Source organism: Pygocentrus nattereri, chromosome 27, assembly GCF_015220715.1.
Source record: "Pygocentrus nattereri isolate fPygNat1 chromosome 27, fPygNat1.pri, whole genome shotgun sequence".
In the NCBI taxonomy this organism is placed as follows: domain Eukaryota; kingdom Metazoa; phylum Chordata; class Actinopteri; order Characiformes; family Serrasalmidae; genus Pygocentrus; species Pygocentrus nattereri.
Genome location: NC_051237.1, coordinates 15,627,514 through 15,644,090, shown reverse-complemented (window position 1 = coordinate 15,644,090; position 16,577 = coordinate 15,627,514). Strand labels below are relative to the sequence as shown.

Here is a 16,577-nt window from a genome sequence, read left to right as displayed (position 1 = left end):
GTAATTCGTCATGAGTATGTCCTCAATGTCACGGGTAGAATTATACAACGCTCACATATTCTCTGGAGTCAGTACAAAAATGCTCACTTGCCATTGTTGAACCTAAGCTCTTCGTTGAGCTTCGTCTTTTATAAATTGAGTTGATTCATTTGTTTACCATAATGGATTATTCACATTCTGCGTTGTCAGAAAAAGGGGTCCTGTCCGGGTGAATCTTAGCCTCCCGTGGTTCAAACAGTATAAAGAGACTCTCAAAGATCCGTGATGATGAACTAGACATCCTTACTGCCTCTGAAAGTTTCCTTATAGAAATATATTCCATAAACCGGTTCTAAACATGCTTCTGATGCCTGAGACGTTTCTCTGATCCGCTCGTTCCAGCACAACACACACTAACACCACCAGCGTCATTGCAGTGCTGAGAATGATCTGCTACCCAAATCGTACATGCCCTGTGGTGGTCCTGGACATTTACGTACTGGGTGAAAGGGGACTAAAGTATGCAGAGGAACAGGTCTAAGTGTAGAATCACAAAGGGCACATATATGGTAAGGAGAGCTGACTCATAGGCCTCGTCAGGCATTCATTATTTATGATGGCACGCTGCTGTCTTACCCAGACACTTCTTTTATTTTATTTGCAGGTTTATTTATTCGTTTTAGTTACTAAGGCAGCTGATTAAGTCATTGTTCCACAGCAGAAACAGTTCGCTGTAGTATTGTTCCAACTTTTCCTGGAACTTTTATTTTGAAATGGCATCAGGAAAAATAGTTGAAAGTAGTTCCCGCGTTTTTAAGCCGCAGCGTGCTGAGTAGAATGAGCGGGCCGAGCGTGTCCAGCATCTGCGGAGAGAAGGCCAGAAAGCCCCCTGTGAAAGTGCTGTCCAGCCAGCTGAGAGAGGCTGAGGGCTGCGCCGCGGGGAGCGGGAAGCCGGAGTGCAGTATAAAGAGGCTGGGTCTGGGGAAACCCGGCTCCCTGCGGGTGTCGGTGGTTTGGATGCAGGGGACGGTGGTGGAGGTGCAGCCGGATCAGAACACGGCGCTGCTGCTGGACGAGACCGGCAACTTCACGGTCAGCGGCGTTAACAGCATCCCGAAAGGAAAACCCTGCCTCAGCCCTGGTGAGTACAGAGCACCTGGAGGGTGTCGCTTTAACTGGCTGTGCAGGCGGGCAGTGGTGCTGGAAACAGTGTGACCCCTTCAGAGCGACCTGAGTATCTGCACGCCGACTCTCCAAAATTGTTCCACAGTTCAAGAATTGAGATGTAAACCGAGTGCTTGAGAGTGGTCTGATGTGAAGTGGTTCATGGGCAGAGAAGCCTGCAGATTTCTTTAGTGGTGGTGATGGGAACCAGGGCTCATCATCTCTGTGACACAAATACAGCCGTTTATCTGCAGCACAAAACCACTAGTTTATCTGTTTGGCCTCACAGGAGAAGCCCTGCACGTACCTCGCCCCAAAGAAGAAATAAAATCAGCCTTTCTAGCCTTCTTAACCTGCTGTAAAACGATGTGTCGAGAACTGAGAAACGCATCGCTAGGTTAACCATTTTATGTGTAAGTTTTTGTGAGGTGGCATTAAACTCTCATCATCACCCCTGCAAACAGTTTTAAGTCAGTAAAGTTTCTCTGGAAGGATGCATTTCACATCAAACCACTCTGAGTGGCCTTGTTTACATCTAAATGATTTAATTATGCAGAAATTTTGAAAAAAACTGGTGGAATTTCCCTTTTAAATGGTTTTTGAACCTCTGCTTTCAGTAACTGGGCTGCATCCAAAGTGGCATACCACCCTAATTACCCCACGTCCTATACTACAGAATGTGCTGGTGTGAGTGGTCTACTGTTTTGGTGACCTACTATTTAGTTTAGTGGTATGCTACTACTAGTTTGAACAATTGAAATAGTTGAAATTAAATGTTTGATTTTAAGAAACAACCGTGGGTTAACAGCTAAAACAGCCTGCCACATACTGTAACTCTTCAAGGACTCCTTACAGCTACAGAACTGTGGGTGGAGATACTTTGGAAAAGGCCATCTGATTTTACAGAGATCATCCAAGATATGCTCTGTGGTAGTTAGAAGTCAGATAGATAGGTATGAGTGAGAAGATTAAGGACGTAGTTCAGTCGTAGTTATTTGTATTTTAAAGTGTACTCACGGTCAAAAGAGTGAAGTGACTCACACTTTTCCAAAAACATTTAAAAGATTCTATTATTTTCTGGCAATATGAGGCCAAAGACACTGCTTTGACTGACAGTGGTGCTGTATTTAGTAGGGCTTGTTAGAAGTGCTTTCTACAGTTCTGTCAATAAACAATAAACATTTATTCAGTACCTACATGAACTTCAGTGCAAACTAATCGAGCGTTTCTTAGGTTATAGAAGTGTGTAAGGGGTTAAACATTTGCAGAATATCTCAAATGTTCTCAAGATGCTTGGAAGGAATGAAGTAGCCCAGATGGTGTTAATTTCATTTTGGCCTAGTTATATTATGGGTGGGTGGCACTGTGGCGCAGTGGGTGGCGCCTCACAGCAAGGAGGGCCTGGGTTTGATTCCCCGGCCGGGTGACCGGGGTCCTCTCAGTGTGGAGTTTGCATGTTCTCCCCGTGTCTGCGTGGGTTTCCTCCCACGGTCCAAAGACATGCAGTCAGTCCAATTGGACATGTTACCTTGGGTGTGAGTGACCTCTCTGTGTCTGTCTGCCCTGTGATGGACTGGCGACCTGTCCAGGGTGTATCCTGCCTTCTGCCCAATGACCGCTGGGATAGGCTCCAGCCGTCCCCTGTGACCCTGATGGAGAAGTGGCTTAGAAAGTGTGTGTGTGTGTGTGTGTGTGTGTGTGTGTGTGTGTGTGTGTGTGTGTTATGGGTATGTGTCACTTTCTAAGAGGCAATGAAACTTGACATTTTGCACAGTGGTTGTAAGGCAGCTCTCATTTAGTCATGGAGGCTAATCGTGTTGATGATCAGAGTTACGGATCATGGGATCACGATCTTGAAGGCCATAATTTAAAGCTGGTACAGAAATGTTTTAAGACAATTCTGAGCAAACATTTTACACCTTCCCCTGCAGTTTGACTGAACCAAGCTCTCCCTTTCTTCCATCACCTTTAAGGATTTCCGTCATTAAAAAAGTCCAGTCCAGTTTTTCTCTGTTGTTAAACAAGTTGAACTGGTTACTTAAGCAGTCTGTGTACGACATTATAGAGCAGGACAGACTGGGCTGAGGTTATCCTGGCTTCAAAGTGAGGAACAGCAATGTAAGATCATCACACCTTGCACGTCTAATATTTTGTCTATGTAACAAAGTTTTTTCGGACTTGGCCATTGAAGTTGGTGTGGAATCGGTGCCTACAGCTGCAGTATCCTGTCCCACTTCTCGATACCCACTGACCACAGTTTCATGTTCTACCACCACTCATAAGCCTCGTTCAGGTTTTAGGGCTTTTTTTTTTTTTTGGTCAAGTTTTGTTCAGGTAAATTAGAAAACCCTAACCAGTGATCACAAATTGTATTAGGCCAGGTCACCACAGTACCTGCGGTTTCTCAGGCCAAATGGAATTAACCCATTTCCGAACCCATCTTGTACAGAAGGCCTAATGCGATGTTTTATCTTTAATAGCCAGAGCATATTCAGTCTTCAGTAATGCTGCATTTTTAGTTTTGATCTAAAAACCATTACACAGTACGAGACAGTGGGAATTATGGATGAGTGGCCATTAAAACTGCAATGTTCTCAGGTTAACTTTCATCTACAGGTAAATACGTGATGGTCATGGGGGTCATCCAGTCGCACAGTCCAGAGCCAGTGCTGCGAGCTGTGAAGATGGCAGATCTTTCAGACAAAGCAGCGATTCACAGGAAAATGTGGAAGTATGAAGTTGAAGACCTCCAACAAACTTTGCCTTAAACTGCAATATTCCACTCTAGTTTATTGGTGCTACTAGAACATGTTGTGTATTCTGTGTTGAGAAAAGTTCTGGAAGAAACAGCAATAACAGTCTGGAAGAAAGCAGCTCTTTAATACTTAGTTTATTCATCTGTTAAAGCACATTACAGCTACTAAAACGTGAAGGTAACTTCATGTAGCTTAAGTAAACTGACAGACATTCGGTCTGATGTGTATAATATTTGAGAGAAAAGGTTCCGCTTGTTTCAAGACTACTTAACACTAATATAATTAACAGGTGAGTAACTAAATAAGGCACTTTCAAGTTTAATGGCATGCGTGTCTAAGGGTGGGCGGTATAAAATGTTGGTCTCGTTTTGTGTAGTGGTCTCGTTTTCCTGACTATAACATGCCTTGTGAAAAGCTTATAGAGCTTGAGTAGCTGAATCTGCTGTGTTAAGGATGAATACAAGAAAGTGAATACATGGATTACATGAAAGAACTTTGATCCGACTGTCTTCTCACAAGTAACGTCAGTATTAAAAGAAGAGAAAAAGCTGTCCCCACAAGTCTGGGATTTTTTTTTTTTTTTTTTTTTTTTTTAAACAATGATCAATTGTTGTTTTTAAATCCACAAACCTGGAACCATTAGCAGACATTGATTAAAATAAATATCTAAGTAAATATACCTTTCCTGACACTTTAATATTTCAGTTTTGCAGCAAAAAGAAACACATGGAATGGTGAAAATACAGTGGGATACATGCTCGGTTCCTGTTACAGCACCATACGGCCACATCAGAGTCGTTTGTAGACTCCTAAAACGCTGGTGCAGTTGGGGCAGCGGTGGGTCACATCCTTCAGACAGTCCACGCAGAAAGGGATCAGGCAGCACCCATAGATACAGCTGTCATGAGACAAACATGCAGAGAACCCAAACGGTTACATCTCAAGTGAAATTTCAAAGAACCAAAATACAGCGCTTTAATTTTTATTGCTTACGTTCACACCTTACCCGAAAATGAACAGGCCTGCACAGGTGAGCCAGGCCATTGTTCCTGAATTGTACTCCAAGCGTGTTAGCACGGACTGCGCACAGTGGGGACAACAGACCTGCACGGGAAGTTCACCGAACGACGCGCCAGGCTGGACGTATACGGTCTGCACCGACACTACAGCACACAAGGCATAAAACATTACCCTTCAAATAAATGATCGCAGTGCTTATCGATGCAGATTTTATTTTTTATTCTGAGGTCAACAGAGAGTTTGATTTTATATTTAAGTATTAATATAAAATTTAAAAAGTCTTGGTTTTACTGAGCTCTCTTTAAACACTGTTATACCACAGCGTAACCGAGATAAACACAATACAGAAACATTAATTGTCTCTCCATTAGCAACTCTGAAATACACACAACAAACAAATAAAATATGTAAATCCATGTGAAATCAGCTAAGCATAAACTTACAATGTGTGTTTGTGACTAAAAGACACAAACACACACACACACAATTTATACATACATACATACATACATATATATATATATATATATATATTTTTTTATATATATATATATATATATATATATATATATTTATTTATATATATATTTATTTATATATATATATATATATATATATATATATATATATATATATATATATATTTATTTATATATATAAATAAATGTGTGTGTGTGTTTGTGTCTTTTATATATATATATAAAAATATAAATAATAAGTTTGTTATATTATATTTATATATATTATATTATTTATATATCATTGAAATGTATATGAATAGTTATGAATACGCTGCCTAATACAGTTCTATAATAATTCTGACATGGTTTTGGCCTAAAATGCATTTCACATCAAACCACTCTGCTGAATTTTGAAACACTGGTGGATTATCCCTTTGAGCAGATGAACAGCTGCCTGATCAGCTGATCCCGTCCTATTCCCGACTTAAAATCCAGTCTTTTTACATACTAAGGCTTGTTCAGTAACTACGTGTAGTACAGGGCAAACGGGCCGAGTTGCCCTTAGCTTGCCGAAGTGTGGGGCGTTTTTTCCTGGACATCTGACGGGATCTCTCGGGCTTTTATCAAAGCAATGCCGCGTTTTCTCGTTCTTGCCTTAAGAAAAGCCTGATTTCATGAAGATCAGCGGAAAGGTGAGTGTCCTTACCCACGGGGGTGGTCACCGGCGGTCCAGGAGGAGGAGGCGTGTACAACTGCGTGTAGCCTTGAGTTGGGTATGGAGCCTGAGGTGCCTTGCTGTAGCCAGGAGGTGGACAGACGGGAGCCCCCTGCGGATACTGGGGTCCTGCATTCATCGCCTCTTCGTAGGACGGTGGTGGGGGTGCGTACCCCACCGCACCTGATGTCTCCAGCGGAGGTGCGCTCGCCATCGGGACCAGCTCTGGAAACGACATGATGAATATCAGCACCGCTCCCTGGTCTAAGCTCATCTGATGGGACTGGAACCCTCTGAGGTCTAACTCAGCCCCGCGCCCACGCGCTGCGATCTGCTGCTTTTCGCATTTTTCAAGTCGCCATATTTTTCACTATCGACACAACTTGCGGCGCCAGCGACACAAACCGAAAGTTCGCGAAATTCGCCGAGCGCAGCGCTTACGGCGCGGGTTTTGACGGTAGCCTCGAGCTCGGCTTAGCCTCGGAGTCTTACTTACCGTTTCTGCAGTCGCTCCGTCGAGATGAACACGCCGAAACAGCTACTTTGACATTTTCCTGCTGTTTTCACAGCATTTCTTCAAGTTCCGCGTTTAGTCACGTGGCTCAGCCTGCAGCGCCGAGCCTGGCTGACGCTGTAAACAAGAGCGGCGAGAAGCACCCGTATGTACCGAGACTCACACGGGCAGCGACAGGTTCTGTGGTTCCTTGTGGGGTCTCATGGTCACTAATGCCGTGTTGTGGGTTGGTATCCCAGTCTAGAGCACTCTAATGGTTTAACAGGTGTCCTGACCCCAGAAACGTTTGATGATTTCCTAATGGGCTGTACAGGGAACCTGGTGGTCTCTGATGGTGACGTTAACCACTGAGCCATTTCCCATGCCAAAGCAGAACCATCAGGTTGTAACCCTAATGGGCATAACTGTCTTTTTCACCATTAGAACTATGAGGATTAAAACCTGATGGTTTTGCTTCATAATGGGAATTGGCTTAATAGTTATCATTAGGGACCACTGGTTTCCTGTAGGACACTTTCTCGACCCTGGCCCTGAAGGCCTGCTGCCCTGCCCTTTTTAGTGTTTTCCCTGCTCCCAGCACACCTGATCTGCCTACTCCGCTCATTAACCGTCCATTATTGGGTTAAAGTGGGTGTGGTAAAGCAGGAAATACACTAAAATGTGCAGGACCAGGGTTGAGACACACTGCTGTAGGACACCCCCAGAGGCATCTGGAATCTGTCTCTGAAGCAGTTAAACCTTCATGAGGAGAACAGCATTACTGACTGTTGGGCAGCACTACTAGCCAACAGGAGCTGTATGAGTTTATCATCAGGGACGAGCAGGGGGTGTCCACTCTTGTCCATAAAGGTCCAGTGTGGCTGCAAGTTCTCATATCAAATCGAGTAGCTCATCTGGTTCAAACAACTGCAAGCTTCTGCTTGGTGAAAGGGCAAACCTTCACATACACCAGCGCTTTGGGAATAAACTTGGACATCCTTTGGTTTAAAGCAGTGGTTTTAGGACTCCAGTCCTCTCCCTGCAGTATCAGGTATTATCTGCCCCAACATGCCTGATCATCCAGCTTGTGAAGAGCTTGCTAATAACCGATGAACTGCATCAGGTGTTCTGGGGAAGAGAACCGTTGAAACTCTGTGGGTCAACTGGACTAATAACTCAAGAGTTACTAACATTAGTGTTATTATAACTGTAGCCTATTTGTCCACGCTGAAATGCGCTGCGTCTGCTTTATGGAGCAGGCGACTGCAGAGATAAAGTGGGAGGTTGCAGCCACGTCCACAACTAGATCACATCACAAGAATCAACAGGTCACATTCCTCACACACACAGCAACATTTGTTTAAAAGAAACAACGTCAAAGCGACATTTCTTATTATTTATTGGCAGTAAAGCACAGTGTCACCACGCAAGTACCCAACCTTCCCTGAATTCATTCATTTTCAGTATTTTTAGACAATCGCCCAAGCTTCTCGTTCTCCTTCTCGTTAGGGTGACTTCAGGTAGTGTGACTTAGAGCTTATGAGTATGTAGTATGAACTTGAACAAAGGTTGCTTAGATGTTGCTGCATGTGTGGTAAATATGAACATGTGTTTTTGGATGATGTGACATGGTTATGGATCTGATGAAGATTTTTTATATGACCATCTTTTCAGCTTTTAAAAATGCATTTTCAGTGTCAAGGCAGCCATTTTAACATCTCCAACTGATAAACTGGTATCAGCACTGGAAAAACAAATAACATGCTGTGTATCACCAAAGTGGCTGTATATTGAGTTATTTTGAGGGAAGAATAAATTTACACTGTTATATAAGCTGCACACAGACGACTTTTCATTGTGTCAAAGTGTGATTTTGTCAGTGTTGTCCCATGAAAAGATATATACTTAAATATCTGCAGAAATGTGAGGGGTGTACTCACTTTTGTGATATACTCTACACTGACCGACCACTTTATTAGGTACTCAGTTGCTTGTTAATACAAATAGCTAATCAGCCAATCACATGGCCGCAACTCAGTGCATTTAGGCATGTAGAGGTGGTCAAGACAACTTGCTGAAGTGCAGACCGAGCATCAGAACGGGGAAGAAAGGGGATTTAAGGGACTTTGAACGTGGCGTGGTTGTTGGTGCCAGACGGGCTGGTCTGAGTATTTCAGAAACTGAAATCTACTGATCTACTGAGATTTTCACACACAACCATCTCTAGGGTTTACAGAGAACGGTCCAAAAAAGAGGAAATATCCAGTGAGCGGTCAGTTGTGTGGATGAAAATGCCTTGTTGACGTGAGAGGTCAGAGGAGAATGGGCAGACTGGTTCCACAATGGGCAACAGGAACTCAAATAACCAACCAAAACCTCTGAGGAACGTTTCCAACACCTTGTTGAAAGTATGCCACGAAGAATTAAAGCAGTTCTGAAGGCAAAAGGGGGTCCAACCTTTTACTACCTTTACAACCTTTGACTTCTGTCAGACTTTAAACAGACTATTGATGATGGATTTTGCAACGTCCCATTTTATCTCCTGAGCTGTCAGTCCCACTCAAGCTGCTGACAAAAACATAGAAGCCATTAAAAGTGTCTGCTGGTTCCTGGTGGTGTTTAATAGTCAGTAATGTGTTTTTCTGATGGATTGATATCACAGTGTGAAGGAGTGTGATGGTTTGACAGGTGTTCAGTGAGGTTCCAGACGCATTTGATGGTTTTCTAAAGATGTTCTACAGGAAACTAGTGGTCTCTAATGGTAACCATTCTCTCTTTCTCCTTTCCTCTACTCTTCTGTTTCTCCTTTCCTCTGCTCTTGTTTCTCCTTTCCTCTGCTCTTTTCTTTCTTTGTTTCTTTCTTTCTGTCTGTCCTTCTTTCTGTCTGTCTTTCTGCCTGTCTTTCTTCCTTCCTTTCTGTCTGTCTGTCTTTGATCTTTTCTGTTTGTCTGTCTTTGATCTTTTCTGTCTGTCTGTCTGTCTTTGATCTTTTCTGTCTGTCTGTCTGTCTTTGATCTTTTCTGTCTGTCTGTCTGTCTGTCTTTGATCTTTTCTGTCTGTCTGTGTTGCTCCGGCTGCTGCGGCTTCCCGTCACCTGATTGGCGGAGCTCTGTCTTGCAGCTGTGATGCCACTTCCTGTTGCGAGGCGAGCGCCTAGCGGTCTCGGTCTCCGTTTCTTCTGAAGTGTTTCTCAGCCGAGCGCTCAGCGCTCTGTCCGGTTCACCGGGGCGGTTATGAGCGCTGCGGGTGTGACGAGGGGCATGTGCGGTTTGGAGCCATGAGTCGCCGAGCTGCCGTCCGCGGACTGGTCGAGACCGAGATCATGAGCGCCCGTCGGCAGTGCTGCTCGATGAAATGGTGAGCTGTGGTCGGCGGAGCGCGGCTGCTGACGGCTGAGCACCGCTGAGCGCGGCTGTTGACGGCTGAGCACCGCTGAGCGCGGCTGTTGACGACTGAGCGCGGCTGAGCGCCGGTGGTCCTCGGCTGAGCGCCGCTGGTCCTCGGCTTCAGTTCCCCCGCTTTAAGCGCTGCGTGTGGTGGCCGAGCAGCACTGAGCGCGGGTTCCTGTTTCCTGACGGCAGTGAGTGCAGCTCGGGCTGGACCAGTTCATGGACTCTACAGCGGAATGGTCACCAGCCCGGGAGCCACGTTTGTTGAAGTGCTTTCCACAAAATGGCTCCCTCTCCATGAGCTCTGCATTTGCCGCTTCGCCAGATGTGGTGTGATGCGCCAACAGGCCGCTGGAGCGCTGATATTTGAGTCCAGCAGTCCTCTGAGAAGAGTCGTGCTGATTGGCGACTAGTTGGACCGTCTGCAGTGGCGGATCGGTCACCCGTCGTGTTGGTTTGGGCTCATAAGCGCTTTGCGTGCTGCACCACAGATTGTTGCATAACCTGTGGCTTTGTGGAGCTGATCGATCGAGCCTGCAGGTGGCGAGAGCACAGCGACGAGCTAGAGCAGTGAAACCACCTCACTGTCCATTTTATCAGCTCATCTTTCCATACAGGTGCACTTTATAGCTCTGCGATTACAGGCTAGTCCGTCTGTTTCTCTGCATACTGTGTTAACCCCTCTCTACCCTGTTCTTCAGTGGTCGGGACCCCCATGGTGCAGGTATTACTTGGGTGGTGGGCCGTTTTCAGCACTGCAGTGACGCTGGCATTGTGGTGGAGTGTTGGTGTGTTTGGCTGGTTGGAGTGGATCAGACACGGCAGTGCTGCTGGAGTTGTAAGAGTGTTTCCGCTCCTACCTTGTTGGTCCACCTTGTAGATGTGAAGTCCGAGACTGTAGCTCATCTCTTGCTGCACAGTTTGTGTCAGTTGTCCTCCGTCCGGTCTGTTGTCCAGTCTTCTCCACAGAGGGCCAGTGTGGCTGCATATTTTCATTCCATACTAGCAGAAGTAAAATTGCCCAGTCTTAAAACAGCTGATCAGGTGAGCTCCTGCTTTGTGAAAACCTGCAGATGCGCTGGCTCTTTGTGGATAAGACCCTGCTCCAGTCGTTCAATGTTGACAGGATGCTGCTGCTAGGATGCCGTTGGCTGGATATTTTGGTTGGTGGACAATTCTCAGTCCAGCAGGGGCATTGAGGTGTTTAAAAACTCCAGCAGCACTGCTGTGTCTGATCCACTCATACCAGCACAACACACATTTACACGTTACCAGTCACTGCAGTGCAGAGAATGATCCACCACCCAAATAATACCTGCCCTGCAGACAGGTAAAAGGGGGCTAAAAAATATGCAGAGAAACAGATGGACTACAGTTTATAATTGTAGAACTGTGAAGTGGACCTATGGAGTAAGTGGAGCTGATGAGATGGACAATGAAAGTAGAAACAGGGATTTTAATGTTATGGCTGATGAGTTGTAGTCCTTGCTGATACAGACACTTAGTTCTGCACACGCGGCTTGTATAATCTCTATTGCCAATTGAATGGGATGCTCTGAAGCAGCTGTAGGTGGGCCTGTGGTCACCATCTCCAATGCCATTTTTCAGCTGGAGGGGTATGGAGTCCCTCAGCATTGGCCTGTCAATTAGTGGAATTGCATTCTCTGGAGTGGTGCTTGAGGTCCAGAATATCAGAGCCTGACCTCACTAGTGCACTTGTGGCTAAATGCAATCAAATCCATAATTTTCCAACAATGTTCCAACATCCCTTATAGAGCCTTCCAGAAGAGATGAGGCTGTTACTGCAGCAATGGAGGGACAAGATCTCTGTTAATACCCTTGATATCACAGTAAACACTGGTGTCTACAAAACTGGAGATGTGGTTGTAATTTGTATCAATGATTCCAGATATGATGACAACTGACCATGACTAACAGACCACTGTTTTCTCTTTTCAATCAGATGTCAAAAGCCCTGTAGGCTAAGAAAGACCACCCTGGCCAGTATCTCCCATTGACTTTTTAAGATCAAGAGCAAATTCTCCTCTGCAACCAGCATGTCGATAATGGACCACAGCCCCACCACAGGCGTGGTGACAATCATTGTGATCCTCATTGCCATCGCTGCTCTTGGGGCACTGATCTTCGGATGCTGGTGCTACCTGCGCCTGCAGCGTATCGGCCAGTCTGAGGATGAGGAGAGCATCGTTGGAGAGGGAGAGACCAAGGAGCCGTTCCTTCTGGTGCAGTACTCTGCTCGAGGCCCTCGGGTCGAGCATAAGACCAAGCTCACCCCTAATGGCACCGAAAGCCACAGCTAATTTCTCTCCTTAGAAGCACGTTTTGTGTGATGATCCACAGGGATCAGACCTGCTGGCTTCTACTGTATGTTAGAGGTTATGGAACGTTGAGCACTTGCGCTTAAGACGAGGGACTTTAGGTTCTACCACACAAAAACAAAACCAATGCATGCGTTTGTCTAGCTGCTTTTAAGTCACCCTTTGAATTTCTTCCCCCTTTTGTGGTTGTCCGGTGGAACCCTGTTTAATGTGAAACTAAAGATTTTCTGCATTATGTACACTAGCTGGCCTTTATTTACCTGTCAAATAACGGACTGCGTCTTAAGAAGGCACAGGTCAGCCCACTTTCATGGTGTTTTAGAAGAACTCTAATTTCAACCAGAGCTGGCTCTGGTGTGAAGTCATCTCATGCAATGGTTCAACTGAGAAAATGACAATGTTTGACATCTTTTATCTTTTGCTTTGGAGGAAGAAGTGGTGCACATCTGAAATGTTCCTTGATACAGGAGACAGTAATTGTATAATGCATTAGACATCTAAATTAAACCTATTACGAGTAACTGAAGATCTGGTGGCTACTCGGGACCCTTTGATTATAGATAGATCTAATGCTGAGTCTGTGAATAGGATTTGACATGCAGTCAAAGAGCTTTGTGTGCAGCTCAGAAGTTCAACCTGGTCACACTTCTGGGTTATTCTCTGCCATCTGCTTTATTTGTAACACAGAGACGAGCATTTTTCACATAAAGTCATTATACATGCAGCGTTAGTTGCTGTCCTAGTTCTACACTGCTAAGAAGCCGTCATGAAAGGGAGCCAATGACCGGGTCCCAGTGTGTAGAGTTACACTGGCAGGATCCCAGAGGTGTTCATTATGGTGGCTGAGCACATGTCGTTGTGGAAGGTCAGCGTGTAAATATTATTTTTCTAGACCTTTACATTCATCACATTGAAGATGACAGACATTGTAGCCTGTTTGTTTTTTTCTTGTTCTTGTCTTTTGATCATTTGTACATGTGAGAAACGAAACGAGAGAAGTGATTTATTTTTATATGATATTCATGCAGACCGCATTTGTAGAATTCATTGATCCATTTTTTGTGTTGAGATCTGGTGGAAAGGAGACTGAAAATGCCATTTTTTGTCATTGTTGTACTAATAGAACTACTGTAGCCTGTAGTACCCGTAGACCCAGCATACTGCCAGGGTATGCCTTTCTGAGAGTGCCATTGTATTTCTGTGAATTGAAGACTTGTTCACTTAAATTTCCATGAGAAGACCCCACTGCGTGGATCAGAGTACGGCATGTTAATGCTGCCTACATCTTTGTAACCGTGCTGTTTTCAATCAGGCGATTATGTTGCTTTATGTCACTCTTAACAGAATTTCTAGTGATCTGCTGTACTGAAAAATAAAACCTCTACGTCTTTGTGGCCTGTTTTTTTTTTTTTCTGTGTATACACTTCAGTAATGTTATTTAATTAAATAGTCATTTTGTTAAAGAAGTTATTCTAGTATTGAACAGAGCAATACACTTACCAGACGCTTTATTAGAAACACTTGCCTCATAGCTCCACTTTGCTGGTGCACAGGCAGAGGCCAGTAGGTCCTGGCCGTTTAAGTGGTTAAAGTGCTCAAATGCAACTTCTTTACATGAACTTGGATTGACGTTTTTTCCTTTTTCTTGTAAAGTCACCGTTTGGGAGACAGTGATGATGCGAGTTACTGTGCACACAAGCGCTCTTCACTCTTAAGAGCTAATCGGAAAAGGAGGCACATGGGCAGATATGACCTGTTTGTGTAGGTCAGTTAAGATACAGAACAAGGCCGCATCGTTTGATATATGCGAGTTCCCACTCTTGCCACAGCCAGCTGGCTTAGACATTCTACCAAATGACTGTCCGTTAGCCTAGGCCCTATGTGTTATTTGCACAAAAGTACCTTGAAAATTTAGCAATGAGTGCTGAATGTTGGAAAAAGTTTAAATACCTTCAGACTACAACAGCCGCCATCCTAAAGTGAGTGAGTGAGTGAGCTGTTTCATGTCTAGTGCTCTGCTATGATTGTCTTTCGGTCTCTCCTGCCCTCCTCTAATGATTCTCACAGTAACAGCAGTGGTAGGCAGAAACTGATGGCTGTGCCGCTAAAGTGAAAGACCCTTTCCCCCCAAATAATCAGTCAAACGAGGGAAAGCAGGAGCTCCAATAATGGCCTGATGTAATCACTATTTTTGCACTAGTTTGAGTTGATACGCTTTTTGCCCCACATCTCTAAGCAAACATGGGGCAGTTTGGTGAAGAATGTATTATCTGTCCAGAGGAGCTGCCAATGTGTGCTTTTTAAATCACATTGATTTCTCTTGATCGACTGATGACTTTCTCAATAGTGTTTCTGAACTGAATACACCTACGGGCCCGACATTAAACCCCTTTACTTGTCGTATTACTGTACTGTGAGAAACCATTAGACACACTGACCGTATTAATTGGCCTATTTAGTTGTCTGTTAGTTGATGCAGCTGAATAACATGCATGACACAGTGGATAACAACATGTTAAAGTTACGAATGCCACTGCATCACCAGTAAAGGTCCATGAGCAAGACTCTTGGCATATTACATAGCAAAAAAAAAGGAATTTTCACAATAAAAATCAGTTCTTATTATGACCAAGTATATAATGAAATGGCATTTTTATTAGCCTGTCTTCAGTTGCTGCTTGCAAGCTCCTGCTTACGAGTCTGGAGGTCTTTAATAAGATACGACATTTTGCTTTGCTCAGAAACATAAAGGACAGCATGGAAAAGGGCATTTTGAGGTGTTTTCCATTCATTAAGACTTTTCTGGAACCAAAAGAAGAGCAGGGATGCTCACTGTGTTTTGTCCTGTTAGAAGCAGTGAATCACACAGCATGATCTGATATCCAAGTCTGGACAAGAGGAAAAACACTTTAGCCTGCAGAGTTTCTTACTGAAATGCAAGAAGTTAGAATATTGCCAAAAGTATTCGCTCATCTGCCTTCACACACACATGAAATTGAGTGACATCCCATTCCATAGGGTTTAATATGATGTCGGCCCACCCTTTGCAGCTATAACAGCTTCAACTCTTCTGGGAAGGCTTTCCACAAGGGTTAGGAGTGTGTTAATGGGAATTTTTGACCGTTCTTCCATTCTTGTCTTTATGGAAATTGCTTTGTGTCATGGTGGAACCATCCCCAAATGGTTCCGACAAAGTTGGGAGCATAAAATTGTCCAAAGTGTCTTGGTCTGCTGAAGCATTAAGAGCATTTCACTGGAATCTGATTGCCAGACGGAAAAGCATGATCTGTCTCCACTGCTCTAGAGTCCAGTGGCGGCGCTTTACACCACTGCATTCAACGCTTTGCATTGCGCTTGGTGATGTAAGGCTTGGAAGCAGCTGCTCGGCCATGGAAACCCATTCCATGAAGCTCTCTACGCTGTTCTTGAGCTAATCTGAAGGCCACTTGAAGTTTGGAGGTCTGCAGTGATTGACTCTGCAGAAAGTTGGTGACCTCTGTGCACTATACCCTCAGCATCCGCTGACCCCGCTCTGTCATTTTACGTGGCTGAGTTTCTGTCGTTCCCAATCGCTTCCACTTTGTTATAATCCCACTGACAGCTGACTGTGGAATATTTAGTAATGAGGACATTTCACAACCTGACTTCAATGATTTGGATGGGTGAGTGAATACTTTTGGCAATATTGTGTATATCAGTGACCCCCACAACTATTTTAATACCACCCAACTCAAAAACCTGGGGCTTTAGAAAAAACAGACCTTCCTACAAATACAATGTTGTGACGTTCATGCGCATCAGCTAGCCAATCAGATTGTAGGACAGAAAATGCAAACAGCCAATGATACTGCAAGATTGGAAATGAAACTAGCCAGTGAGATCGCATGATGGAAAATACAACTAACCAATCATAGAGCAGGAGGGAGAATTCAACTAGCCAATGACATTGCAGGATTGATCATTCCATTTGCCAATCAACACTCAGGAATAAAGGAGAAAGCCGCTTCTCCTTCTGGGTCGCGGGGGTGCTGGAGCCTATCCCAGCTGTCCCAATCACAGCACAGAAGGAAAATTCAATAGGATAATCAGTCTGCATTGTTGATAATTCAATTAGCCAATCAAATCACCACATAGTATTTAATAGCGGATGAGTATGGAATGTACAGTGACAGATATTTTGAATAAACATTCCCCTAATTAGGGACCACCATCATTAAGGCAGGAAATGAATATTAAATACGGATGACTACAGTTCTTCAGT

General features: G+C 44.3%; 3 protein-coding genes across 6 annotated transcripts; 2 read left to right on the top strand and 1 right to left on the bottom strand.

The window, feature by feature from the left end:
• Positions 1-665: 665 nt before the first annotated feature.
• Positions 666-4,484, top strand: rmi2 (RecQ mediated genome instability 2). The gene is made up of 2 exons (XM_017707523.2): positions 666-1,120; positions 3,760-4,484. The coding sequence occupies exons 1-2, from the start codon at positions 817-819 to the stop codon at positions 3,909-3,911; spliced, it is 456 nt and encodes a 151-aa protein (XP_017563012.1). The 5' UTR covers positions 666-816; the 3' UTR covers positions 3,912-4,484.
• Positions 4,021-6,721, bottom strand: litaf (lipopolysaccharide-induced TNF factor). Its single transcript, XM_017707522.2, has 4 exons — positions 6,592-6,721; positions 6,087-6,320; positions 4,906-5,062; positions 4,021-4,797 (listed from the first exon to the last, which is right to left on the bottom strand). Exons 2-4 carry the CDS (start codon positions 6,307-6,309, stop codon positions 4,689-4,691), a joined length of 489 nt encoding a protein of 162 aa, XP_017563011.1. The 5' UTR covers positions 6,310-6,320; positions 6,592-6,721; the 3' UTR covers positions 4,021-4,688.
• snn (stannin) lies at positions 5,908-13,710 on the top strand. 4 transcript variants are annotated; one of them, XM_017707525.2, is made up of 2 exons: positions 5,908-6,072; positions 11,941-13,710. In XM_017707525.2, exon 2 carries the CDS (start codon positions 12,035-12,037, stop codon positions 12,296-12,298), a length of 264 nt encoding a protein of 87 aa, XP_017563014.1. In that variant the 5' UTR covers positions 5,908-6,072; positions 11,941-12,034; the 3' UTR covers positions 12,299-13,710. The 4 variants fall into 4 exon arrangements, with proteins under 4 accessions (XP_017563014.1, XP_037391322.1, XP_017563013.1 ...); XM_037535425.1 differs by lacking the exon at positions 5,908-6,072 and adding an exon at positions 6,709-6,835; XM_017707524.2 differs by lacking the exon at positions 5,908-6,072 and adding an exon at positions 9,599-9,945.
• The last annotated feature ends 2,867 nt before the right edge of the window (positions 13,711-16,577 follow it).